Source organism: Salvia splendens, chromosome 14 (assembly GCF_004379255.2).
Source record: "Salvia splendens isolate huo1 chromosome 14, SspV2, whole genome shotgun sequence".
Taxonomy (NCBI): Eukaryota; Viridiplantae; Streptophyta; class Magnoliopsida; order Lamiales; family Lamiaceae; genus Salvia; species Salvia splendens.
The window spans coordinates 14,115,407-14,142,022 of NC_056045.1; the positions used below are offsets into that span (position 1 = coordinate 14,115,407).

The 26,616-nt window shown below is 41.3% G+C and overlaps 2 protein-coding genes and 1 pseudogene across 2 annotated transcripts; 1 reads left to right on the top strand and 2 right to left on the bottom strand.

Annotated features, from left to right (window-relative positions):
* Window positions 1-7,733: 7,733 nt before the first annotated feature.
* LOC121766079 (cyclic nucleotide-gated ion channel 1-like) lies at window positions 7,734-10,737 on the bottom strand. Its single transcript, XM_042162416.1, has 5 exons — window positions 10,476-10,737; window positions 9,641-10,394; window positions 9,271-9,566; window positions 8,845-9,193; window positions 7,734-8,607 (listed from the first exon to the last, which is right to left on the bottom strand). Exons 1-5 carry the CDS (start codon window positions 10,502-10,504, stop codon window positions 7,969-7,971), a joined length of 2,067 nt encoding a protein of 688 aa, XP_042018350.1. The 5' UTR covers window positions 10,505-10,737; the 3' UTR covers window positions 7,734-7,968.
* A 6,285-nt stretch (window positions 10,738-17,022) lies between these two features.
* Window positions 17,023-18,628, bottom strand: LOC121764225 (annotated as a pseudogene).
* Window positions 18,629-26,151: 7,523 nt separating this feature from the next.
* Window positions 26,152-26,616, top strand: LOC121764226. Its single transcript, XM_042160281.1, has one exon. It carries the CDS (start codon window positions 26,152-26,154, stop codon window positions 26,614-26,616), a length of 465 nt encoding a protein of 154 aa, XP_042016215.1.

A 26,616-nucleotide genomic window follows, 5' to 3' on the forward strand; every position in this document is an offset into this window, starting at 1 on the left:
TTCGCCCGGGTCTCGTCTCTATTTTATTAGGAAGGTCTGCACCGGGACGTGCGTGATTATGTGGCGGCTTGCTTCACATGTCAAGCTATAAAATATGTTCGTGATAAACCCAACGGTCTCATCCAACCATTACCGATTCCCGACATGGTGTGGGAGGCGGCGTCCATGGATTTCATAGTTGGGCTTCCCCCTTCCTTTGGGTACACCACGGTTATGGTGGTCGTCGACCGTCTCACTAAATATGCGCATTTTGGTGCCTAAGGTCGGGGTTTGATGCACCGACGGTCGCACGACTCTTTGTTGACACAGTGGTCAAGTTACATGGATTTCCCAAGAAACTTCTTTCAGATCATGACTCGATTTTTATGAGCGATTTTTTGGACGAGTTGCTTTCTCTTAGCAGCACGAAACTCCAGTTCACTACCGCCTACCATCCACAAACGGACGGCCAATCTGAAGTGACAAACCGTGCGTTGGAGCAATACTTGCGGGCCTTTGTCTATGATCGCCCCAAACGCCGGTTCGCCCTCCTCCCTTAGGCTGAACTTGCCAGTGTAAACTCGAGCATTGGGATGTCCCCGTTTCAGGCACTTTATGGCCGAGAGCCGCCAAGCTTGTTTGACACTTATGCACGGCCTTCCCATAACAGTGAGGTCGTCGAGTTATTGGCGGAGCGTTAGGAGACTCTGCGTGCTTTGAAGCTGCGCATCCAGCGCGCTCAACATTCGATGACGGAGTTTGCCAATCGCAAGAGAAGGGATGTTGAATTTAAGGTGGGAGGTTCGGTTCTTCTTAAACTCCAGTTGTATCATCAGAAGTAGGCAGGATGGCCCCTTTCCAACAAGCTCGCTCGTCATTACTATGGCCCGTACGTGATTCTCGAACGTATCGGGAAGGTGGCTTATCGTCTTCAGCTCCCGGCCAACAACAGGATTCACGATGTCTTTCACGTCTCATTACTCAAGGAATTCGTGCCCCATAAATCTGTGGGAGTGGAGTTACCACCGGAGTTTAGTCGGAGCCAGCCACTGGATACCCCGATTGAGGCAACACGTAGGCGCACAGTCCTAGTGGATCAAATTCCTCAAGAACAATGGCTGGTACGGTGGTCGTCCGATGTAGGTGCAGTGCCTTCATGGGAACCGGAGGAGCTCCTTCGTTCACATTTTCCTCATTTGCGCCTTGAGGACAAGGTCGTTTCTAAGGGAGGGGGAGTTGATACGACCCTAATCAGCAATGCAACGACCGACGACGAGACGGAGCTGCATAAGCCCATGCAGCTAGACACTTCGGGGTTGGGCGATGATGGGAAGTCGGCTTCGAGAGGCAGACCGAAGAGTAGAGTGGCTAAGAAGGATAGATCAAAGAGGGAGGCTCCAAGACCTGCCAAGTATCGAGGTTATGTCTGCAATTAGAAATAAGATTGTTTTGATTTGTTTTTTATTTGTTTTTTATTTGTTTTTATTTTGTTTCCTTATTCTGCAGAACTATTTACTTTTATGATTGAGTCAAATCTTTTCGGGTTTTCTTCTTGATTCTTTCCTGAATTGTAAGTCCGAATCAAGTAGGGGAAATTCTATATATTATAGAATTCTCATAGATCGAGTCATTGAGAATTAAAGTAATAAAATCGCTTTTTCTCATCTTGGAGTTCACAAACCCTAGCCTCACGTTAGGGTTGATTTTATGTTCTTTCTTCGCAAATTCAACGTTACGAGTGCTCGGAGTTCACGGTAAGATCTTGCATCCTATCAAATCTACTATGTAAGAAACAACTTCTTATACTTTTTTTGAGACATGAAATTAAAGCTGTCATCAATGATGAGATTTTACATAAACTATCTTCTATTGGCCCTCTTGAACATCTCAACAATCCTCGGACATAATGTGTATCCATCTTCTTAGTGCGGCAACGTGAGCGTGCTTTACCCTTTCAACCTTGAACACCCTTCAGTTTCGATCAAGTGCACCTATTTCAATCTGATCTACAACACGACCTCAGGCACCGCCATTTTTCACCTCCCTCCAGCAGGACATTTCTACGTGCAAAATATCAACTACACTCAGCAGCACATCCAACTCTACGACCCTCAAAACTACCTCACAAAGAGACTGTTCGACTTGAGCCCTCCTACTTTCAAGACAAACTATGAAAACTACACTCTGTACGTATGCCCTCCTGATCTTGCTATGGGCTCCATTCCTTGCTTGAGCAACTCCACCAACATAACCGTACTTGCTAGTGGATCCTTCAAGGATGACAACAAGTGTGAGCCCACACGCTCTCGGCTTCTTCCAGTTAATGGAAGATAATGCTTTCTCCTTAACTTGGGATTCTAATGGTTGTGCAAACTGTGATGATCATGATTAAGGTCAGGAGTTACTCTCTCTCTCTGATACGTTCATTATTCAATATATCTTTCATATCTTGCATTATTATTTAGTTGCATTATTTAGTTAGACATTTATGGAGTGCATATCTTTTTCATATCTTTTGTCTTGCTCATTAAGTTAGTATCCACTATTATAAATAGTGGACATTGTTATTCATTTGAATCAATCAATGAAATCATAATTATTTCTCTCACTCTTCTTCTTTTCAACGTGCACAAACGCACAAACCCTAATTTCTATGCCGGATTGATCGACGGGCAAAAGCTCCCGCGACGTTCGACGCGGAATCTACCGTTGAGGAACTTCTTCCTTAACAATTGGTGCTTTCATTAAGAACTCATGGCCGAAGTCAATCTTCGTTCATGGCCGGAGATATCGCAGGCATTCGAAGGCTTGCAACTGAATTCAACAGCAGCAACATGGGAGAATATTCTCGCTAGGTTTGCCAGAATTGAGTCTCGATTGCTTGAGCATGAGCGTAGGGCAGCAGCCACGCTCCCTCTATTGCGCCCGGAACCTGACCCCCTGATGGACCTCTAATGTACGCCGCCGCACAGCCGCAATTCCAGATCATCTGCTACCAGCCTCCGCCTCCAATCACCCACCAACCGCTGCAACCTCCCCAAACCTACCAGCGGCAGCTCACATGTAGGGCGACACAAATGTAGCCCCGACGGCAGTTCCCGCAGCCTAATTCTTACTGGTATCCGGCAACCCAACAGCTGCACACGCATCCATAGTACCCGTCCTACACCAATGGACCGACGGTATATTCGGGGTATGAACTCTACCAGCAGCGCATACCTCAGCCACCGGATCCGGGACCTCCATATGGAGTGCCAACTTATGGGCTCCCTGCAGCACGACCGCAAAAGCAGGACCCGATTCAACCTGTTGGACAACCGCCCGACACCGGGCAGCCCGCTATCGGCTGGTGTCCACTGACGAGTCACCACCACTCAGCAGCGCAACTGTCGGCTGCTGCGGTACTGCTGTACAGAGGAGGCCCATTGGAGGCCGTCGTCGTACCAGATGAGGCCGATGTAGTAGATGAGGTCCAAGATAAGAGCTGCAGCGAAGTCATGCTCTTCAACCGCAAGTCCTATGATGGAGATGAGATGGTAGTGGTTGTCCTGCCCTCTCCAGTCGCGATCTCTCTGCCGTGCAGCCCCAATGTCAATGGAGAGGAGGGGGAATTGTTTGAAGATGAACCGACCCTACCAGCCCGGATCCCACCGCCGTGCAGCCCAAATCAGGATTACAGTGATCACACTTCGGTTCCAATTGAATTGGTCGATTCAGTGGAGTTTGTGCATCTTGGCGAGGGGAATGATAGGATTGAAGTTAATGGTGAAAACAAGAATCGAGACCAAGTTGATGAGAAAGTGTCATTGGTTTTGGCTGAAGATGAGCGTTGTGATGAACGGGAAAGAGTACATTCCACGAACTCTATATTTGAGACAGAAGCAAAGGAAACCTTAGTTCATGATGTGGCTACTTGTTTAGTTGCACGTATGAAGCAACTGTCGAATGATGCCGCAATTGCTCCAACGCAGCGACCAGAAACGTTTGATCTAGGAGGGGATACATCAAAGCTTTTGTTGTCTTCGACTCTCTTCGTTGTTTCGTGGTTCCCACCTTGAGGACAAGGTGGATTTCAACCGTGGGGGAGTTGATACGTTCATTATTCAATATATCTTTCATATCTTGCATTATTATTTTGTTGCATTATTTAGTTAGACATTTAGGGAGTACATATCTTTTTCATATCTTTTGTCTTGCTCATTAAGTTAATAATACTATTATAAATAGTGGACATTGTTATTCATTTGAATCAATCAATGAAATCATAATTATTTCTCTCACTCTTCTTCTTTTCAACGTGCACAAACGCACAAACCCTAATTTCTATGCCGGATTGATCGACGGGCAAAAGCTCCCGCGACGTTCGACGCGGAATCTACCGTTGAGGAACTTCTTCCTTAACACTCTCTCTCTCTAAATAAATGGTTATACAACACTAAGATAAACATAGTAAGGAGATAACATATGAGTGCTCTTTTTTAAAGTAGTTTTGCAGAAAACTTATTGTATTTTATTTTAATTGTCCTCTGAAACTATTTTGTACTGCAGGTAGATGGGGACCAAAGATAATAGGCAAAATAGTTACAGTGGCATTGACTTTACCTGGCCTGATTATAAGAGCATCCACAACCGTGCTCTTGTCAGCGGCACGGTTGTGGGCCCGGGCGGTACTATTCATGTCTGCTCTCTGGCAAGAGCACAACACCCACAACTGTGCTCTTCCGCAAGGACAAGCACAATTAATTTAATATTCAATTAAACATAAACATTTCCATAATACTAAAATTCATTAAAAAATCACAATAAATATTACAAAATACGAATAAAATAAAAAAGACATAATTAAAATCCTAAAAATTAAAAATTACATAATTAAAATACTAAAAATTAAAAATTACATAATTATTGGCTAATATTACCCGAGGAAGACTACTCATCCGGCGGCAACAACCCCAATTGTTTTTGGAGACCTTTTATCATGGTCTCGTGTGTTTCAAGTTGCGTGGGGGTCATAGATGACCTATCGGCCATATTGAGTTGGCTTAAGAGCATCCACAGCGAGTTGTTCGGGGGTGGATGTGGCACATAGGGAGCGGGAGTGGCTTCGGGAGTCGAGCCGCGACGACGGTTGGCCGCCGCCTTCTTCCTTCCTTGGGGGCGGCGTTGGGAACCGCTCGGTCCGGCGTCGGGGCTACCCAAGTTAGCTTCGGCGAGTTGGCTAGCCACTTCTTTCGAGCCGGAGTCGGATAGGGCTACCGACCTTGATCGTTTGGAGGAGCCGCTAGAGGAGGATGTTATGCCTCCCTTATACTTCGGGTGCGTCCGCGTCTCCTGCCAAACGTTAAGATATTTGAACGACTTACCGTTCATGGATTGGTAGGTGCTCAGCGCGGCGGTGATGATGTCGACCTCGCTTCGGCCGCTCCCGGCATTACGGGACTCTTGGATGAAATAGCCGTTGAACTTGCCAATTTCTTCGTTGGCTCGGCCGATGCAGTTGCGCACCATACTCTCGTTGCGCTCGATCGTTCCGGGCGGCCGGTTTGAATTGTACCGGCTAGAGACGCGCCACCAAAAGTGATCGCCGGATTGGTTCGTTTCAACCACCGCATCTTCGGAGATTTCCAAGTACGCCTTGAACAATCTTTCCATCTCCGCCGGTGAGTACGGTGTGCGGACACCGGCGCGAGATGGAGGAATCGGCATTTGGGAAGGGGCGCGATGCCTAGGCTCCGGTGTCCACCCGTAGCGCCCTTCGGAGGCACCTTGGTCGTCGATTGGGTATGGACGGTAGCCACCCGGAACGGCCGAATCTTGGGTTTGAGGAGGGGCCGAATATTCCGTTTCCGGACTAGGAAACGGTTGTGAACTGAACCATTTGGGGTTCCAACCGTGGGAGCCCGAAGGGTTATCTTCTTGGCCGGACATAGTGATGTTGTAGGCTATGAGAGAATGAAGATGAAAATGGATATGAGAGAATGGAGATGAGAATGGATATTGGAGAATGATGATGAGAGTTGTGTAGTTTGATGTGAATTTTTGGGGTGAAATTGGGGGTATTTATAGATGAAAGTGTGTATTTTTGTGGTAAAAAAAATGAAAAAAAAAATGAAAAAGGTGTAAAAAACGGTTATAAACGGATATATTTTTTTGGGGAAGTGAAATTTTTTTTTTATTTTTTATCGGTTTTTTTAATAAAAAACCGATTTTTTAAAAAAAAAATAAATTTTTTTTAAACACAACGGTCGAGCCGTTGACGAATGGGAGGCCGCCACGTGTGCGTCCGCTGGCACGGACGTGCTCGATACATCGAGCAGCGCCGTGCCAGCGGCGCGAGCGCAGCGGCGGCGGACGGCGGTGGCGACGGACGCCACCGCTGCGCATGCTCTAATGAGCTTAGGTTGTTGTTCCCTGTCTTGCTTTCTCTTATTGAGTTTGATGAGAGAAAGAAATGTTGTGGAAGAAGAGGTTGCAGCCACTTCCACAACAAGGCTCGACGAGTCCAAGATTGTGGGATGCACCGAACTAGTTATGGCTAGTGAAGGTAAGCAAGGTTGTAAGAGTAAGACGTGTTCAATATGCTTAGAGGCTTACTCTGAGAAGGAGAAGGTGAGTGTGATAACTCAGTGTGGACACTGCTTTCATGCTAACTGCGTTCACCAGTGGCTGGGAAAGAATGCTACTTGACCTGTTTGCCGGACCTCTCTCCTTTAGTCGTATGTGTTTTACATTATCATATGACTGCCACGACATTGTCTATGCCTTGTTTCTGATGATAACTAGTTAAACTTTTCTTTGCGTCTTAAGGATTTTATCGTGACATTGTTATTATATGATACTTGAATTTTTAGGCTGTCTTTACCATGTGCTTATATAAATGATGAAGATAATATAGGCAAAAAATATTCAATTCAAAAAGGACATCATCCTATATGTAACCCACATTTTTGTAAACCTATAAGCAAACCAATACACGAGGATGAAAAAAGGGAATAAGTTAAGATTAAGGATATGTCGGCTTGTAATAAATACCCAGAAATGACTCTATTTCTTCCCATTTCTATTTGTTCAATCCTTTGAATCAGCAAGGGTCCGCCACTGTTCATAAGAATTATGCAAATTTCATTTATTTTCGAGGGAGGTTGTTAAGGAAGAAGTTCCTCAACCGGACGATTTCGCAAGAACTAGAGTTTGGAGGAAGATTTGGACGAGAGAGAAAGGAGAATAGAGAGATTGAGAGGAAGTAGTTTATTTCTTGATTGAATGATTCAAAAGAATAACTATGTCCACTATTTATAATAGTGGATACCCTAACTTAAGGAACAAGAAAATAATCCTAATAAATATGAAAAGATATGCTAAATCAATACTAAACTAAATAAGAGAGATTTGGAGATATTCTTGGAGATATTCACGTATCAGAGGTGGTTTTTGATTAGTTGAAAATTGTACGAAGAATTGGAAGAAAAGTCCGAGCTCCTGCTCGTCCTAGCTGCAAGAACCACACACTATACCCATTTCGGCTGCAAGGAATTCGAAATCCATCGTTTGGCACCTCAAAACGGCAATTTATAGAAGAGGAAAAACAAACCAAATATGTATTTCAAAGAGGTAACGAATCTCTAGTAATTGGAAGTTATTTCACACCTTTCGAACTTTTATTTGTTAAATTGAACCCCTTAAGTTCAATTTGAATATTATAATCAGTCACTAGTAGAATAACATGAACTCTTTTACCAATCCAAAATTACGAGTAAAAAACAGAAATTGATGGGTTTGATGTCACAAATTCGTTCACTCTCTTTACATAAGACAACCACAAATGAGCAGAAGCACAATTTGTTCACTCTCTTTACAGAAGACAATCACAAATGATCACAATACACAGACAGAAGCAGGCAACAGTAGATGAATAAAAATAAAAGAAATGCATATGTAGCTAGTATAGTATTATTCTTAGTAAGAAGTCCAGTTTCCATAAGAAGCATCTTAGGAAGTGAAATCAGGTTCAGATGGTTTCTGAGGTAGCAAGGTTGGGGAGGGTACATGATGGGCACGCCTCATATTCCCTATCATGTTTGTAGCAAATCTGGAGGCATAAATGGTGGCTGCCAAACTAGGCGCATGTAACGTTGCATCCTTGATCGCCCTCTCCGTCTTTCTCCTACAATGCCTTCGCCACGCGGCCTGTATGAAGCACGCGCCCCACGTCCTCCACTGCTGCGAGTAGAACCTGAAGGTCTGCTGCAGCTGCTTGCTGTGGAGGCGCCTGAACTGCGACGCCACGCTCTTCAAGTCATCAGGCATCAGGCAGAACGCCTCCACGTCCTTCACAGCTCGCACTGTCCTTGTTGAGATGGGAAGGCTGGACGTGGAGTTGGGGTCCAGCGCCCACGTAAGGAGCTCCTCCCCGCAGAAATCTCCCGCCATTAGGCCCACCGCGTTGAAGAACCCAGTCCTCCCTCCGTTTGTGGTCACTGTCAATATATTTCCCCTCATTATGAAAAGCATCTCATCCACTGGATCTCCCTCCCGGATTATGATGCTGTCCGCCGTGTAGAGCACCGGCTTTAAGCGGGAGCACAGAGCGTCTAGAAGCTGCTCGTCCATTTTGTCGAACATGGGCACCTATACATGTATATACTGAGAGTTGAGGAGATGGTTCATTACAGAACTCATATTTTGAGTTAAAATAATACAGTATCAATTATCAATAGATTTTGTGATGACAGCCGATCCGATATAAATGTACTAAGTGACTACATATGTGTTTTGAAGTGAACCACTCTGGAGCCATGCATCTATTAACAAGGAACGGAGAGAAGAGAGTATTATATATGATGAGATTGAGTTGAGATTGCTAACTCTTGTGAGCAAAGTCCAGCAGAGGTGGCGCTTGATGTCCCTTCTCAAGTCATTGGGGAGGTTTCGGATCAACGAGTCTTCCTGGACGCCTCTGTTTTCCTGCCATATGTACTGCTCGTAGCGCCTCACACGAGCTCGAAGGTGCTCAGGGAGCATGCGGTGTGACATCCATTGCTCTGCATCGCGGCGTTTCACTCTCATCTCCTCCACCCTAGTAGTAATGGACTGCAGATACTTCTGCATGTTGCCGATAAGCAAGGAAAACAGAATGAGGCCGATGACCGAGATAGCAATCGCAAACATAATCTCCCCCACAAACGTGCTGGTTTTCAGGTTCTGCCCCAATGAACTGCATCACATGTAAGTGCACATTACTTAATCTGCATACTCATTACTCATACAACAACATTCAATTTCAAAACCTACCTCAAATTGCGCAGACCCCACCAAAAGCAGAAGAAGAATTTCCTCCAGAAGTAGTTATGTTCAGCTACACCTGCCCGAAGAGCATCCAACGCTATCCCAAAATCGAATTCGCTAGAATTTAACTCATCTTGCTCCCGTAGCGGGCATGAAGAATTTAGAAACTCCAAGTTGTTGCTTCCAGTTATGTCTAAACAGTACAAACCATCCACATTACAACCACTGCTCTTCCCACATACATCGCTCCAACACGACTCCTTCCGTTCCACTGCAAACAGATACCAAAACGCGCCTAACACCTGACACATCATGTATGTATTTATGTTCAACAAACAACAGAAAGAAAAAAAAAATGAAAAAGAAATAGTCCTACATGGCTAGCAAGCATATAGAGGAAGAGGTTGAAAGCAGCTCCCGCCCACGCTGTCTCAGTAAAGATGCCGGAAGTTCTAGTAACTTCCTGATACAAAGGGTATATCCGCCATATTCTAGGAATGTACTGGAAGAAGATAACGGCCTTGAGCATCTCCTTGGTGACGCGCGAAACAGGGCCGTTGACAATGTGTGTGACCATCAGAATCACCACCTGCGGCAGAGGGAGAATCGACAGGATGTCTATAATGAAGTAGGAGCAGAGGTATCGCTTTGCAATCTGTTTCGAGTCCTCCACCAGCTCACCCCTCCCAAACACGCGGGAGGAGGGGGCAATGAAGCCAGTCCGGAACTGCAGAAGAATGTGAAATATGTACAAGATATCTACCAATGAACGAAGAATGCAAGCAATTATCTCAATATTCCTATCCAGAGACAGACAAAATTGGTCGCGGATGATCACAGGAATGTAGAAGAAGAGAGGATCGAGGGAGAGAGCGATGATGCAGGAAAACACGAATATCTTATTCCATCTCTGTAGAAAATTCCCTTGCGGATCCAGAATTCTCCTCTTCTTCCCACTTCTCAAACTTTGAACAAATCCTGGGGTTATTCCAGCTTTGATTGAGCTCCAGCCAAACCTCGCACCACTAGTGTCGAATCCTCTTCTTATTCCACTTGTGATTGAGCTCAAGCTTGGTTTGGTTATCCCAAACAGTTTGCGTTTCGAGTTTCCGTCCGAGTTTTCATCGAATCTGCAACAACAATTAAGTATATACATGTAAGTTTTCATTGAATCTGCAACAACAGAGCAATCTTCTTGTGATAGTACTAACCTGACATATTTCTCTCCCCTGAGATTCATAGTAGATAACAAGCTTATTCAAATTCAAGGCCCTGCAGAATTCATGATTGATCAGTATTAATGAATGGGATTAATGTAAAGAACAGCCTCTCTCTGAGTTAGAAAATTCTTTCATGGACTTTTCCCAGGAAAGACTTGTCAGGGAATACTCTTCAAATATTATTATGAAATTAGCATTCTCTAATTTTAGGTAGATTCAAAACATTGACGTCTATTTGAAAACACCAACATGGAAAATTACTAAACCATGATGTAAAATGTACAACTTTGAATAAATCTGAAATGCACAATATTCCAATCCCATCAATTTCACGATTAAATGCATGTTAAAATCACTGCTTTTAGTCGTTTTCATGACAATCAGAAGTTCAGAACCCCGTGTCATCTTTCCGACCGCTAGAAACAATGGTGAAAATTAATTGTAAATACTATTTGAAAGTGGAATGAAATTACAAAATGGAAACAAGTTGGTCATTTGGTTTATTATAATATCTATAATTATTATTAGTACGTAAACACGTTATATACTCCATGAAATTTCAATACCTAAACTGTTCTTTTAATTTGGATACTTAAACAGTTCATTTAATTTGAATACCCCAACTGCTATCATAGTCAGATATGAAAAATAATAATCTAAGAAAACGACATGGTTGGACCTGATTAACCTAATTCATGAAGGATGTAGGAAATGCAACTCTTGGAGTCAGAATTTTCCTATTATTATTACAACCAATTAACATGTCATTCATATTCTCACCTTTCATCTTATTTCGCAACTCTAACTTACACGTAAATGTATGTGAATATCATGGAGTATATCTTCAAAGAAGATACTCCCTCCGTCCCATATTTGGAGTCCCGCAAGCTTTTCTCCACTCTTAATTTACTATTTCTCCACTTTAACTATTTATTATTATTTTTATAAAACGAGTGCAGAAAAGTCAACGGAGCTCCTAATATGGGACGGAGGGAGAAGTAATTAAATTTAAGTTAAACAATAATCAATCATTTTGTTTGTATACTGAATTGAGTTTAACTCAAAATAAAAACTAATAAAGAGTAATTGACCTATATAAAAGACTTCGCGGATCGAGGTGTTTAGACTGATGTTAGGTGGCCAAATTAATTGACGTCGTTCTGAATTTTGATATCCCTTTAAGCTTACAATATATGTTAGTTTATTGATTAAGATGACCTGGTCTTGGTGCATTTGTAAATACATAGATACATGACCTTTCGAAGTCAATTATATGCTCTCATCTCTACGGTCTCTTCATTCATAAATAATAGTCTCATTCAACCACTTTAAGGTAAAAAAAAATAGTGTGAATTCAAAAATGTAAATTTTTTCACCTACTTTATCCACTTTTTCTTCTCTATTTCTTACTTTTTATCCCATCTTTCTTACTTTTTTTTATTTCTCTCTTCTAATTTATGTATTTTTTTACGGAAGGAGTATAAAAAATATTACTACTACAAACTAGAGAATGTTTGCATTTTCAAGGAATTCACCAAATTCAGAGTTATAAATTATATTCTCCTTCCGGTGCCTCTAAGAGCATCTCCAAGGGAGAGGGTAAATGGAGAGGTAAAGAGAAATAACTACCATATTTATCTCTTCTTCATAAAATTTCATGCTCCAATAGAAAGGGTATTCGATGAGGTATAAGAGCATCCGCAATGGCGGACGTCCACGCGGAATTCCCACAGGCGTGCGGGAATTCCGTGGCGGACGTCCGCGCGAAATTCCCGTTTAATGCATTAAATGTTTTTTTTTCGGTTCCTATATATACATCCCGTTGAACTTCATTTCATTCGGTTCCTATATTTGTGTCGACTATTTAACTCCGTAAATTTCTTACTTCCAGAAATTGTTTAATTCGTGAATTTGTGAATTTTTTTAATTGTGGAAATTTCTTCGGGAATTCCGCCACTGTGCAGTGGGAATTCCTTATGACGTGGCAGTGCAGTGAGAATTCCTTATGACGTGGCAGGAGGTGTTTTTGGAAATTCTGCGAGGAATTCCGCTGGGAATTCCGCACCATTGTGGATGCTCTTATACCTTCTTTCATTTTGAGAAGGTATCTTTACCTCTTCTTTATAGAAACGGTAAAAAGTTAGTTATTTTGTTTGCCTTTTTAATTTACCTTCTTTCCTTGGAGTCCATTACTTTTTAAGAAGGTATAATAACCTTTTGAGAAGGTAAATAAGAAATATACCTTCTCAATATACATTTCCCATTGGAGATGCTCTAAGAATAACATTTCTTATTTAAAAGGAAATTTCATGTAGGAATGTCAGTGCAGCCCGTAACTGATGGTTTGATCTGAATAGCTCATTAAATTTAGAGGGTTGGGGTTGGAAATTTATAACCCGATAAAAATATAACCCGATGAGCCCGCTACCCGAATAGGGCTAAACCGAAAACCGGATGGACTGGCCCAGAAACCCGATAAAATTTCTATTATTCTGTTTATTTGACTCCTAATTCACACTTCATTTATTATTTTTATGATACAAATAACTAAAAAAACTAGCCTTCAATTTTGTATTAAGTAAAGTGGGACCAGTTTCTCTAACTAACGATTCTAGCAGAAAAGCTGCGGAAAAGGCATAAAGCAAAAGAACTCTAGATCTGATTTTCTACAGCTAACAATTTCATCTTTTTCATGTAATCAACCAAAAATATAGTAGAACAAAACATAAAAAACCATTAAAACAGAGCATGCTTCGAGACAAGACATGGACACGAAATTCAAGCTAGGACTACCAGATCTACTTTATCTGACCAAGCAGAAATGACTTCCGAACAGAAACATGCCATATTAATGCAGATTCTAATCAGAGAGTGTGAGATCTAAGAAGTTAAACTCTAATCTAACATGGATCTACTGAAATAAGACTTCAACAAGCATGGATCTGCAGAATTAGACGTCAATAAACTAGATCTAAACATCATATAACTATCAATTGCGAAAAGCATCCAACAAAGAGTAAACAAGGCTCAACAAGACAAAATCCAACAGAAAACCAGCTGAAATATCCATGATTCAAATTCCCAAAATAGATTCAAAACGAGATCCGACGTCAAGCTTCAGAATTAACAACATACACCTACAGAATTCAACTGAAACGAAGTTCAAACACCAACGAATGTCTCAAAGCATAAAAGTTAAAACTAAAACAGAAATTAGAATTATTTCTTCGCTCCGTAGAGCGGTGGGACACGAGTATCACGAACTAAAACACCACCAGTAGCTGGAATTGAGCTCCCCTCCAAGTGCGCAAAACTTGACACTAAGAATTGAAGTGATTTGAGCTCGGGAGACTTGAGCTAAGAAGGAGCTGCCTCATTCTTCAATTTTCATCCCTTTATATAGGGAGGCTTGAGACTCAAATCCCTAGGGTATGCCTCATGATTTGACATTTGTACCCTTAAAGAAGGATCTTTGAAATCTACTCTTTCTCCCATTTTCTGCTCCTGTCGCCTTCTTCATGATTCTCCTTGGTCAGTTTGGCGGCTTGTGGTACTTCACTTCAAATTCTGCTTGATTTTTACGTCTGCCTAGTATATCTGCACTATTTTCTTGGACCCGACAGATTCTACGCACCTGAACTCAAAATCACACATTAGTTCTCCGAAAATATAAAAATTCACCTCATAACCAATGCATGAAACGAGCCTTATTAGTTAGCTAAGGACTTAATTAACTAATATCTTGTTTACTCCAAAAGTGGACTCTGCAAGAAATGCTTATTTATTATTAATGGAATAAAATTCCAATTAGCTAGGTTCCAAATAATAAAACTTTATTTCATGATTCTCTTGAGGACATTATCAAACCAGACTCAAATGGGGCACGATTCAACATAATAGCAATCCTAGCACCACTAGATATTGATTACCACTACCCAACTTCATAAAATAAAAAAATAAATTAAAATTATTAAATTCTTAAAAGGACACCGTAAATTTATTTTGTCCAACTTATAATATCTTGATTTTTTATTTTGGAGTGTTATGGTCGAAACTCTATCATAAAGTACTTAGTTAATACTTTCTCTCTTGTTTAAATAATAGAATATGTAGCTTAATTCATAATATTATGAAACAAATGAAATTTTGATATACGATGTGTTAATACTAATTGAATTTATGGTTTTGATTTAGGAATTTCATAAGTTTTATTTGAATACTTTGTTTACAAAATTATATTTTCTTTAAATTCTTAACTTTTTGGAATATTACAGTGGAACCTTGATAAAAAAAATAATGCATGTTCCTAACTCATCTATTTAAAATTTTAAAATATATATAGTTGATATTTTATTTTATTTTTTTATTATAAAATATTAGAATCTTTAGTTCAATTTAATATAACATGTAATACATCTATATTTGATATATGTAATATTAATTCTAAATGAGTTTACGATTTTGATTTTAAGAATTCATAATTTTGATTTTTTATTTACTTTGCAAAATTTTAATTTTTTTAAATGTCTAATTTTTGGAACGTTACAATTGACCTCGATAAAAATATAGTCACATGATCTTAACTCGTTTATTCAATATCAAAATATAATCAGATAATCTTAACTCGTCTATATGATTTATTAATACTAATTGAATTCAAGGTTTCAAGTTTAAAAGTTTCATAATTTTATATTTGATTATTTACTTTTCAAAATATTAAATTCTATAAATTCTTAATTTTGGAACTTTACGGCTAACTTCTATCAAAAAAATCACATTTTTAACTCATTTATTTAATATTTCAAAGCTTCATAGTTAATACTTATTACTACTCCCTCCGTTCAATAGTAGTACAATCACTTCTTTTTTGGCACAAAGATTAAGAAATAAGTTTAAAATAGGAAAGAAAGAAAAAATAGAGAATAATGTAACTAAGGGAAAAGTTACTTTTTGCTAAATTGAGTATCAGAGATCCAACTACTCAATTTAAGGAGGAGTGTTAGAAAGTGAAAAGTATATTAGCTTGGAGGACAAAAAATATATTATCTTCAAGGCTAAGAAATTATAATACCCCAACTTTTCCTATCACTTTTAATTGATTTGAAAGAACGTAGCTTGTATAGCCAAAAATTTAAGCCCATATTCTTTCATGTTTTTTTTGGATCAAGTATTCAAAATCCTAGAGAAGAAAAAATTCCATATTATTTTCTTAAGCATCTCGATCTCTGATTTTTTTTAGCAACCTCTTTTACTTCTACAAGGCAAAGGAATTTTTAAGCATAGACTTTGGGCCTAAACTATGATCTAGCACAAAACTTGGTGATGAAACCCACTTTTGAGGAGCTCAAATCAGAAATTTCCTTTACTGAGATTTCTACCATGATCTAGTCCAGTCATCCACCTGAGAAAGAGGAAAGTTAGTTTTGCCGAATCTAAGCAAACAAGCAAATTTGACGAAGCAGTTGCAGGCGTTATATGTATATCCACCCTCTCACCCCAACACGTTGGTTCATCACTTTTTTTGTATCAAACACAAATCAGCAAAACAAGAAATTTGAGGGAGAAAGAGCAATGAAGAAGAGATTGGCCCTGACCCAGATGATGCAGGGCTGGAAGGCAACGTCTCCTGCTCCGATCAGAAGCCTCGCCGAGAAGGCAGCGGACTTTACACTTATTTCCATTACAAATAAATATACTTTTAGCCCAAATTAATTTTTATTGGATCACTTTAATTAGGCAACTAAAAAAAGTAACTATACACATTAAATTAGTCATATAGAAGCCAAAATTTCTAAAACATTATGTCTCTAAAATAAATCCATTTATTCAGCTATGTACCTATACTGCCTAAAATACATTATTTTTTGAAATAATGATTCAGTTATTAGCATGAAAAGTGAGTAAAATGAAGGGCAGAGTTTGAATGGAGAAGATGAAGAAGACGAACTATAAAAATGAGCAGCTTTGCCGGGCAACGGCACTTTTGAGGAGACGATGGTCCGGACTCCGGACCAGTTGTGGCGCCACGCTTGGAGGAGTCGGCGAATGGATCGGGCAGAGAATTAGGTTGTAGCACAAAGAAGGTGAGAATGAGAGAAGAGGCAGAAGTGATAAAATATGTAGAGTAAAAAAGAAAATCCCGTTGTCATCTCCACTATGGGGATTTCCGTCTAAAAAACTCGGCTGTATTTTATTAAAATTGAGTTGGTGGCTAAACAATTTTAGTTTTATATTTTTGACTTTGATTTAAAGTGTATTAGAAAGTGAAACTTATTTAAAACTTGTAGGGTGACCATGACACAAACAATACTTAACAAGCTAGGAGTAATTATAGTAACACATGCACACATACAGGAAGTGAAAAAAAGGAAAATCAATAGGCAGTGCTGAAGCAAGTCTTGACAACATTGGCCGCCAATATCTGTATGAGCTTCCCATTAGCATGGCCGACGCAACGCGGAACTGACTGACCGCTCCCCCCATTCCCACAAACTGATCCATAACCTTCTGGAACGTTCCCCTCTTTACTATCCTGCGCCCCAATCCCATTTATCCTCCGCGTCCACAAACGACCGATCCAAGCATTTGCAACACTCCTCCACCACCTCGTCGCTCGCCTCTCCGCTCATCTCCCAGAACTCCACGTACCTCGCCGGCTCCGTCGACGCCTCCACGCACCTCCACCTTAGCCGCCACGACACCTCCACCAAAAGAATCGTTAACGACATTTTTCAATATAATTAATGACGCTAATTTGTGTTTCTAAATACACCACCAACGCTTCAAATGGTGTTTATATTGTTTCTCTTGCGCCTTGAAAAAGTTGGTAGGACGTGGATCCTATTTTTAAAGTGGAGTATTAGTTTTGTAATAAAATGTGAGTGAGAATAAGTTAGTGAAATGTGAGGTCAATTACTAAAAATCGTAAATTGTAAAATGTGACAAATTTTCTGGGATGAACAGAAATAAAAAAAAATGTGACAAAATTTCAGGGAGCGAAGTATTATTTTTTAAAATTTTAAAAACAAGTTTTTGCAGTGCACACCTGTAGATCCCTCTCCGTGTTCTTGTCCAAGTTTATGCTGAGAACCACGTTCCTCCGGCACACGAATCTCACCTCCAGGGTCCCGTTGCTGAACCCCTCCACCCTCACCACGTCGCCCAGCTTGTAACGGTACAGCCCCGCGAAGTTCGTCGTCACCACCTCGTACTCCTTCCCGATCTCCACCTCCGTCTGCCCCACCGCCTCTTCGCCCGAATCAAACGGGATGAATTCGAAATAGCAGACGTTCGGAACCACCGCAATTGTTGCCTCCTCCGGCGGCGATGTAGGGTTCACATTCACTCCGATCCAACCCTCAGAAGCTCCGTAATCGGCGCTGACTAATGGAATTTCTCCGGCGGAGCTTGTTAATGTAGGGCTCCATGGATCCGGTCATGATGCCGTAGACGTATTTGACGTTAGGGAACAGCGCCGGGATCAATCCGTACCAATTGCTGAGGGTTAGGCATTTTTGGTGGATGGCGTCGGCGAGATTGGGGTCGGGCTTGAGGAGGAGGTTCGCCATGGAGGAATGGATCGGGGCGGAGGTGATGCGGGTGCTAAGGGAGCCGCGGCGGATGTCGGCGACGAGGTGGGGCCAGGTGTGCTCGAAGGTGCGGAAGGCGTGGACGATGCTGTCGGCGAAGGTGGAGGAGATGAGCTGGATGTGGTCGCGGTGGAGGAGGCACCAGAGGAGGTGGCAGTATAAGGAGTGGTGGTAGTTCCCGCCGAAGATGACCCCGTCGGGGCTGCTGAAGAGGTGAGTGGTGGCGGTGCCGGCTCGGAGGCCGCCTGTGGTGGTTAACTGCTTGCTGCTGTAGATGAATTGGAGCGCTTTTCCGTTGTCGATTGGGTATTCTCTGTTTGGGAGGGATGGCGCTGTTATCAGTTTTGGAAAACATGATATTGTTGATGTTTTTGAATTTGATTACCTATTTCTGAAGGCAAACGAGGTCTTATAAACTTGCATGGTGTTTTCGACCAAATCATCGTTGAAGGGTAGGTACTTTGGCTTCCCCTGAGTAGTGCCCGAACTGCAAAAACATAAGATCAAACAATTTCTTAAGATTTGTGGAAAAGTTAAAACACATCTTTTGTTCATAACAGATTTAGAAAATGAATAAAAGCTTATAATTTAAGTCTAAGGGCATCATTAACCCCGTCCCATTTCCGGCCCCAAGTCCCCTCCACGTCATCATTCCTCTACAGTTGCGGCCCAGGCCCCAACTGCTGTAACCCTGCAGGTTGCGGCCCGGGCCGCAACTAATAAATGACACTATTGACAACTTCAACCTATTTAACTCGTAAAATAAAAAAAGCTGGAAATTTATAACACGGAAAATTTAATTTCATCGAATACTGCAAAATTACAACATAGAAATTTTAAAACTGAAAATAAAATACATAAAAACATAACGTCAATTTTGGAAAACATTGGTGCGAGTCCAAATTTCTTCGATTAGATCGGCTTGGAGGCGAGTGTGTTGTTCCTCTTGGCGCATCGCAGCTGAACGGGCCATGACATTGCGGATGTCGTGAGGAAGGCCCTACACGGGCGGCTCGGTGACAACGTAGTTGCTCCAGGTGCTGGCGAGCGGATCGTCGCTCCACAAAGTGACGTTATCTTGCTCGTCCTCAACGATCATGTTATGCATTATGATATATGCATACATTGTGTCGGCGATGTTTGACCGCTGCCAACCACGGGCCGCTCCCTTCACGATAGCCCACCGCGCTTGGAGGACTCCGAATGCACGCTCGACATCTTTCCGAGCCGTCTCTTGCCTTTGGGCAAACATTGCCCTCCGATCGGTTGTCGGAGCTGTGATAGTCTTCATGAACACGGGCCATCGAGGGTAGATCCCGTCTGCCAGATAGTACCCCATACTATACCGACGGTGGTTGGCCGTGAACTCTACGTTCGGTGCTCGCCCAGCACACAAGTCGTTGAACAATGGAGACTCGTTCAACACACTGAGGTCATTGTTGGACCCCGCGACACCAAAGTAGGCATGCCAGATCCACAATCTGCAATCGGCAACGACCTCCAACACAATCGTGGGATGTGTGCCCTTGTGCCCGCTAGTGTATTGTCCTCTTCAAGCCGTTGGACAATTCTTCCACTGCCAGTGCATACAGTCGATGCTTCCAAGCATCCCCGGGAAGCCGTGGGCCCGCTCGTGCATGTCGACCAACTTCCTAACGTCGTCGGTCGTTGGCTTTCGCAAGTACGTATCCTTGAATGCTTCGACGACTGCCCGACAGAATCTAGCGAGGGACTCCCGACCAGTAGGCCCGCTTACATGGAGATACTCATCGAACATATCTGATGTAGTTCCGTAAGCGAGTTGACGAATGGCAGACGTGTATTTCTGCAACGTCGATATACTTTCCCGGCCCACAGCATCAAATATAGTTTGGCAGAAATACGGGTCACGAGCTACAACTGTGTTGACAATGCGTAGGAACAACAGCCTCCGCATCCGGAACCGGCGACGGAACATCTGATCACTCCATCGCGGATCTCTAGAGAAATAATCCGTGAAAAGCAGCAAGGCAGCTTGTTCACGGTCTCGGTGAATATACATCCGGGTACGTGGTACCCAGGTTTGTTGTTCGTTCCAAGCTTGAATAACAGCTTGGTAGCGTTCAACTTCGTTGTTGATTTCTTCTTGTATTGCCGGTAGCGCCTCTGCTAACGACCGGGACATTTGATCTTCGAATATTCTTTGACGTGGAGGCATTTTTTCGAATTCTAGGAAGAGATTTGAAGTTGAATATGAAGTTGAATGTGTATGAAAATGGAGTAGTATTTATAGAAAAAAATTTCGAATTTAAAAAAAAAAAAATTTGGTTGCGGCCCGTCACCGTGCAACGTCGTCCCAGGCTGGGACGCGCGACAGGCCGGGAACGCGGCCCCGAGACGGGCCTGGGCCGTGACTCTCCTCCGTGCAACGCTCGGGACGGGCCGGGACTCGCGAGATGCGGCCCGGCCCCTTGCGTTACAGATGCTCTAAGCATGCAGTTGAGCATAAACATGAGAAATCCAAATCAAGATTCTGTCACGTGTAATATAGTACCCCCTCCGTCCATGATTAAATATCTCATACCTTACCGACACCGACATGAGTTTTAAGAAATTGTTTGACTTTATAAAGTAAAGTGGTAGAAAAAATTCATAAAATGTGAGTCATACTTTTATACTCCTAGTTTTATAATAAAATTTGAGTGGAATGAGTTAGTGGAATGTAGGGTTCACTTACTAAATATAGTACTCTCTCCGTTCCTTGTTAATAGAGGCATTTCTTTTCGGCACAGAGTTTAAGAATAGTGTGTTAAATGGATGGTGGAAAAAGTAAGAGAGAATAAAGTAAGAGACATGAAGAAAGAATAAAGTAAAAGTGAGAATTACTTTTTGCTAAAAATATAAATGACTCAATTAACTTGGAACTTCCCAAAATAGAAAAATGACTCTATTAACATGGAACGGATGGAGTTAAGTGAAATGAGATATTTATTGGCGGACGGATGAAAATTGAATTATGAGACATATAATTGCGGACAGAGGGAGAGAGTATAATTATACTAGCATCTACGGCCAATTCAACATGTGAAACTTTATCTAAATTAATCCTACCTTTGTAACGCCCCACTTTTTGAACCATAATTTTCGAACCCTAAAACACTTGCATTTAATGCTTTTAATGTTGCGAAGTCCGTGGATTAATTGTCGAGTGGAATTGTTGTTGGATAATTTCCGTGACCTAATTTTGAGTTGGAATTTTGACTGGGTCAACTCTGTTGATTATGTGGCGTGGCTGCTTGAATAATTGATGTGGGGTAAAATAAAATGTTTGTGAATAATTGACAATTTATTACTAGAGCTAGAAATTGTGAAGTAAATCACAATGCGAATTTAAATAATTCCTTTCCGTGAGGAATATTCATTGGACTCGATTTCGTGTTGGATACGTTAAATTAAATAAATAATACAAAAATCCAGTCCGGTGATAAATAAATTGTGGGCTGCACAATTTAAATAAAATACAAAGGACCGTGAATCAAACTAATCTATTAAATCTTCTCCCTGTTGACTTGGTCACCAAGCTGCATTAATTCAAATTTTAATTAGAGATTCTGTAAAGATTATCCTCCTCCGTCATGAGATATTCATCCTCCGTGATCTGCAAATAAATATCAAATAAATTCAAATTTATCCAAAATAAAAAAGAGAAGAAAGCAGAATTCGAAAGATTGTCTCCTTCCCCACGTTGGAAAAACCGTCCCCTCTCTCCCCAAATCTCTCTCACATCCAAACCACCCATCCCACTATTTTAAATCTCCAATTCAGTTTATTTTCCTATTCTACACGTTCTCTGCAAGCAAGAAAAACCAAGACCCATTTTGCTAAATTTCAATTCAAGGTAAACAATTCTTCCATCGATTTGTACCTAAATTACTCCTATTTCAGAATCTAACATCAGATTGCTATCAACAGAAATCGAAACTCCCGCGTTCAAAGAATCTCCCTTTTCAGCTTTGTGAACTCCACAACCAAATTCAATTCACAGAGGTAAAATTCCTACCCAATTCTAAACATGAATTATCGCATTCTACTCCCAACACATCATCACACTTCACTCCCCACATATTCAATCAACAATTGAGTTTCTGCTATATTAATTGACTTCAAGTGTACGGACTGCAGTCGTAAAATATGCTAATCAGATCATTAACAGTGATGATGATAAATTAAACGTTAAGTTAATATAACCATACCACACGATTAGCATCCTCTCGACTATATTCAAATACAGATGATCCATTTTACTTGTTTCCATTTTTACCGCGATTAAACAACACAATCAAAACCAAAAGAACATAACTTGAATAAGGGGAACTTACCTTTCATGGGATAGGAGTCTTTCGGGCTGTCGAAGGAAGCTGTCGAAGCCTGACCCGGTGACTGTGCCGACAGCACTATGGCGGCCGCAATTTGTCCTCCCGATGAGCAGCGGCCGACGACGAGGAGTGAATCGGCGGAGGCGACAACCAATTGAGAAAATTCTTCAAATTGTCGAAGAGAGAGAGAGGGAGATACAGAGAGTGTGAGAGAGGCGTGTAGAATGGGGGAAGAAAAAGGATCTGGGCCTCACAAATTAAAATTGGATGTTTTTGGGTTCTTTTTATTTTGTTGGGCTTTAAATTTTAATTGGAGATATAAGGTGGGGAAATAATTAAGTTTTGGGCCGATAATTAATCATGACGAATATTTAACTAATCTCCGGAATAATTCAAAGAGCGCTTAAATAAATATTGGGATTAATTTCTACATTTTGGAGGAAAGTACGAGGAGCCAACGGAGGAATTTTTGGGCACAAACGGCCGCCGAATAATTGAAAATATGCAAAAATCGAGAAACGAGATAAAAGACTTTACTTAGGATGCATGCATCTTTATTTATGCATTTGAAAAGTGTGTTGATATATATATTATCTAAATGTTAAAGGTGAATCATCGCAAGTGAATCGTGATACCAAAGGGAATAGAGTACTTGAGAATTTAAGCAGTCGAGGTGGACTTTCTTTTACTAAACTCTTTTACGCTTTCAAAAATATGATTATGGTGGAATAAGGGTGGTTTAAATTGTTATGTCATGCCATGTTTGTTTTGATGATGAGATTGTCGCCTGATGCCTAGTTTGTGAGTTCGCTCCATTAGGCTATAGGGCTATGTTGAGATTGTTTCATGATGCCTAGTTTGTGAGTTCGCTCCATTAGGCTATAGGGCTATGTTAAACGAATTCAGGTCTGAGTAGGGCCGCAAACCCTATCAGGCTAGTATACACATATGGGATCGTGAGCCGTCCTTGCTAGTCGGCCGGTCTCGTGGGCGAATAGTGTTGCCACACTTTCGTCGCACTATGGTAAGAGGATGTAAATGATTGATTGTTGAGAAAGTGGAGAGATTGTTTTGCTTGGCCAGGTTATAAAACTGTTTTTATGATACTCGATGATTTTCTTTTCTAAATGTAAAACTCGAGTTCACTATGGTATGGATGGCATAACTTTTATCAACTATTTTCGGCATGTTTCCACTGAGTATATTAAGTACTCAGCCCTGCATGTGTTTTCCCTATGTGCAGGTTGAGCGGCGACTAGAATATGGTGGGGTTGAGCAAGTAAATTGGAGAATGGATTGTTTATCTTTGAATTATGAGAGTCGTTGTGTCTCCACACATGACGTCGCTCTTTCTCTTCGTCGTTTCCGCTGTGACTTTGCTTTTACTTATCATTCGTTGGGCCTCCAATTTGAATCGTTTGGATATTGGATACTTGGGATTTTTGTTGGATAATGTCAAACTCTTGGTCATTTTCTTTGAATATTAATTTTTGGCCCAACTCGTTATTGAAACCCTAGTTCTCTTTGTCTGTTTATTAATCCTTTTAATCACGATCGCCCGTATTTATTAACCCCAAAGGGCGGTCGTGACAGTTTGGTATCAGAGCCTCAGTTTCTTTCCGATCTGGACCCAAGAGTCCTTTTGAGTCAAAATCTTTTCTTGTATTGATTGACTAAGGGTTAAACATCGAAGGCTCAACACCACGACTCGTCACGCCCAACCGCGAAGAAAGATGTAAAAAAAATTGGTGACTATGGGATTGGATTATTGAATATCGAAAGTTGCAGTGGGAAAATTTTGATTCTTACATGATGGTTTGAAAATATTCATGTTTTTTCTTTAAAAATGTGGGATGATATGTGAGGTTGCTCTTTTTGATTGTGAAACATAATATGATGAATATTGTCAACTATGAGAAATTGTATCTTACTTGATGAGGAAAATATGTGAAGGTTTGCTGAACTTCTGTGATTGTTGGGAAAATTAAAATATTTATTTTATCCATATATGGTGTGATTTACATGGTCTTGGGAGTTGTGGAACGCTGAGTATGATACCTGCTGATTTTAATAGATACAAAGATATAGAATATGAAATACAATGCCTATGATGATGAACTTCTTGCGTGTAACCATACGTACCTATAGAGTACGCAATAAATAATTTCGCGATGAAAATAAACGTGGATCTATGAAATACGAAGCAAGTAGCCTATGGGGAAAACAGAAGTTGACGTACTGTGATATGACGAGATACAAAATCAAACAAAATGAACGAACCAATTACCTTGAGAGCGAAAGTTTATTCTTGGAGTGATACAACTATCATACCCCTATCTTATATACGCATCCATATGCATCTACTTATTACTCTCAACATCATATTGAGCCATATATCTTCCTTATTCCTTCCTATCTTTGAGTTGATGTTGAGATTTCCTTCTATGTAGATGGCTGGATCGTATTTTGCTCAAATGCGTAATCGTTACGCCAAAAATAGGAACCTCCCCGTTGAGAAGTACCGAGAATACAAATGGGATGGAGAGATCGATCTCATGAGTTACGTCACTGAATTTTGGAACTATGAATGGATGCCTATGCATTCGGGGGAGCCACCCACCATGCTGGAATTGCAAAGCTTATTCACACCCTACCGCCCTCTTGGAGCCAATGGGTCGCTCAGGCGGCAGAATCGTTCACATGGTATAGTCCGCCCGAGTACACACCGCGAGGGGACTTGCCCGGCCTTCTAGAAGTACTACTTCCGGCCTTAGTGAGGGCAACCGATGGACCACCGCGTTCCCCACCTCCGCAGATCTTTCCGCCGGATCAAGCTCTCATAAAGAAGTATCGATACGATAGTGAGACACATGTCTCGCGCGTGCCCAGAAGAACAAGGCCCGGGATGCGCACTTCGGCCCCTTTAAGAATAGGAAGGGAGGTCGAGAAGATAATCACGACAGTCCCTTCACCAGTACGCGCTCAGGAAGATGACGAGGAGGAACCCTTCGAGGAAGAATGAAACCAGAATATGGAGACTGATGGTGAGACCGAGTAGGAGGAGGAGAGGGAGGAAGGAGAAATTTAGGAACAATAGTCATGGGATAGATTGTTTCGTTTTTCCCTTGTTTTGATACCGTATTGTTTTTGCTAGACTATTATTCATTTTATTTCCACGTTTTGGCTCTTTCTTCCTTGGTTGTGATTGATACTAAGACCTCTTGGAGGCAATGTTTTGCTATGGAAACTTCTAATTTTGCTACCTTGTTGGGCCATTGTCTTTTGATATTCTATTGTGCAATCGTTCTTGCTATCCTATTGTGTAATCGTCCTTTGATATTCTGTTGTGCAAACATCTTTTGTTATCCCATTGTACGAACATCTTTTGCTAATCCATCATACAATTGTTTCTCTTTATTCTATCGTGCAAACGTCTTTTGTTATCCCATTGTGCGAACATCTTTTGCTAATCCATGATACAATTGTTTCTCTTTATTCTATCGTGCAAATGTCTTTTGCTATCCTGTTGTGCGAACATCTTTTGCTACACCATGGTACTATGGTCTTACTCTGTCCATGACACAATTATCTTTTGTCCTTTTGTACAATTGTCTCTTGATCCCTACTTGTGAAATATTACATGACCTTTCCAACTATACAACATGACTATTGATAGATTTGAATAAGTGCGATAATAACCCGTTTGATTGGTAATAAATCAGAATGCCGCCAAGACGTAATGTAAGGAATGGGAACCGGGCGCCTACACCTCAGACGACGGTAGACGAGATTGTAGCGCAAACAACGCCACAACCACCTTCACCACCTCCTCCGCCTCAAGTAGACCGAGAAATTGTGAAGTTGTTCCTGAAACAAAAACCACCTGTCTTCGATGGAATGGGAAAGTCGGAAAACGCTGAAAGTTGGATACGCGCATTAGAGCGTATTTTCACGATTCTAATGTGCAACGATGCAGAACGAATGACTTGTGTGACCTACCAATTAACTAGGTTAGCTGACTTCTGGTGGGATACCAAGATGAAGACCATGCCACGAGATCAAGTGGGTAGAATAACTTGGGAGAATTTCAAGGAGGCAATATATAACAAGTACGTGCCAAAGAGCTACCGAAAGGCGAAGGCGGCTAAGTTTTATAACTTAACCCAAGGGCGCATGTCGGTGACTTAA

Coding starts and splice junctions, on each gene's coding strand:
- LOC121766079 (XM_042162416.1), bottom strand. CDS start 10,504: ATGAATCTCAGGGGAGAGAAATATGTCAG. Junction 10,395..10,475: donor AGGGGAGAGAAATATGTCAG/GTTAGTACTATC, acceptor TTGTTGTTGCAG/ATTCGATGAAAACTCGGACG. Junction 9,194..9,270: donor TGGGGTCTGCGCAATTTGAG/GTAGGTTTTGAA, acceptor CATGTGATGCAG/TTCATTGGGGCAGAACCTGA.
- LOC121764226 (XM_042160281.1), top strand. CDS start 26,152: ATGCCGCCAAGACGTAATGTAAGGAATGGGAACCGGGCGCCTACACCT.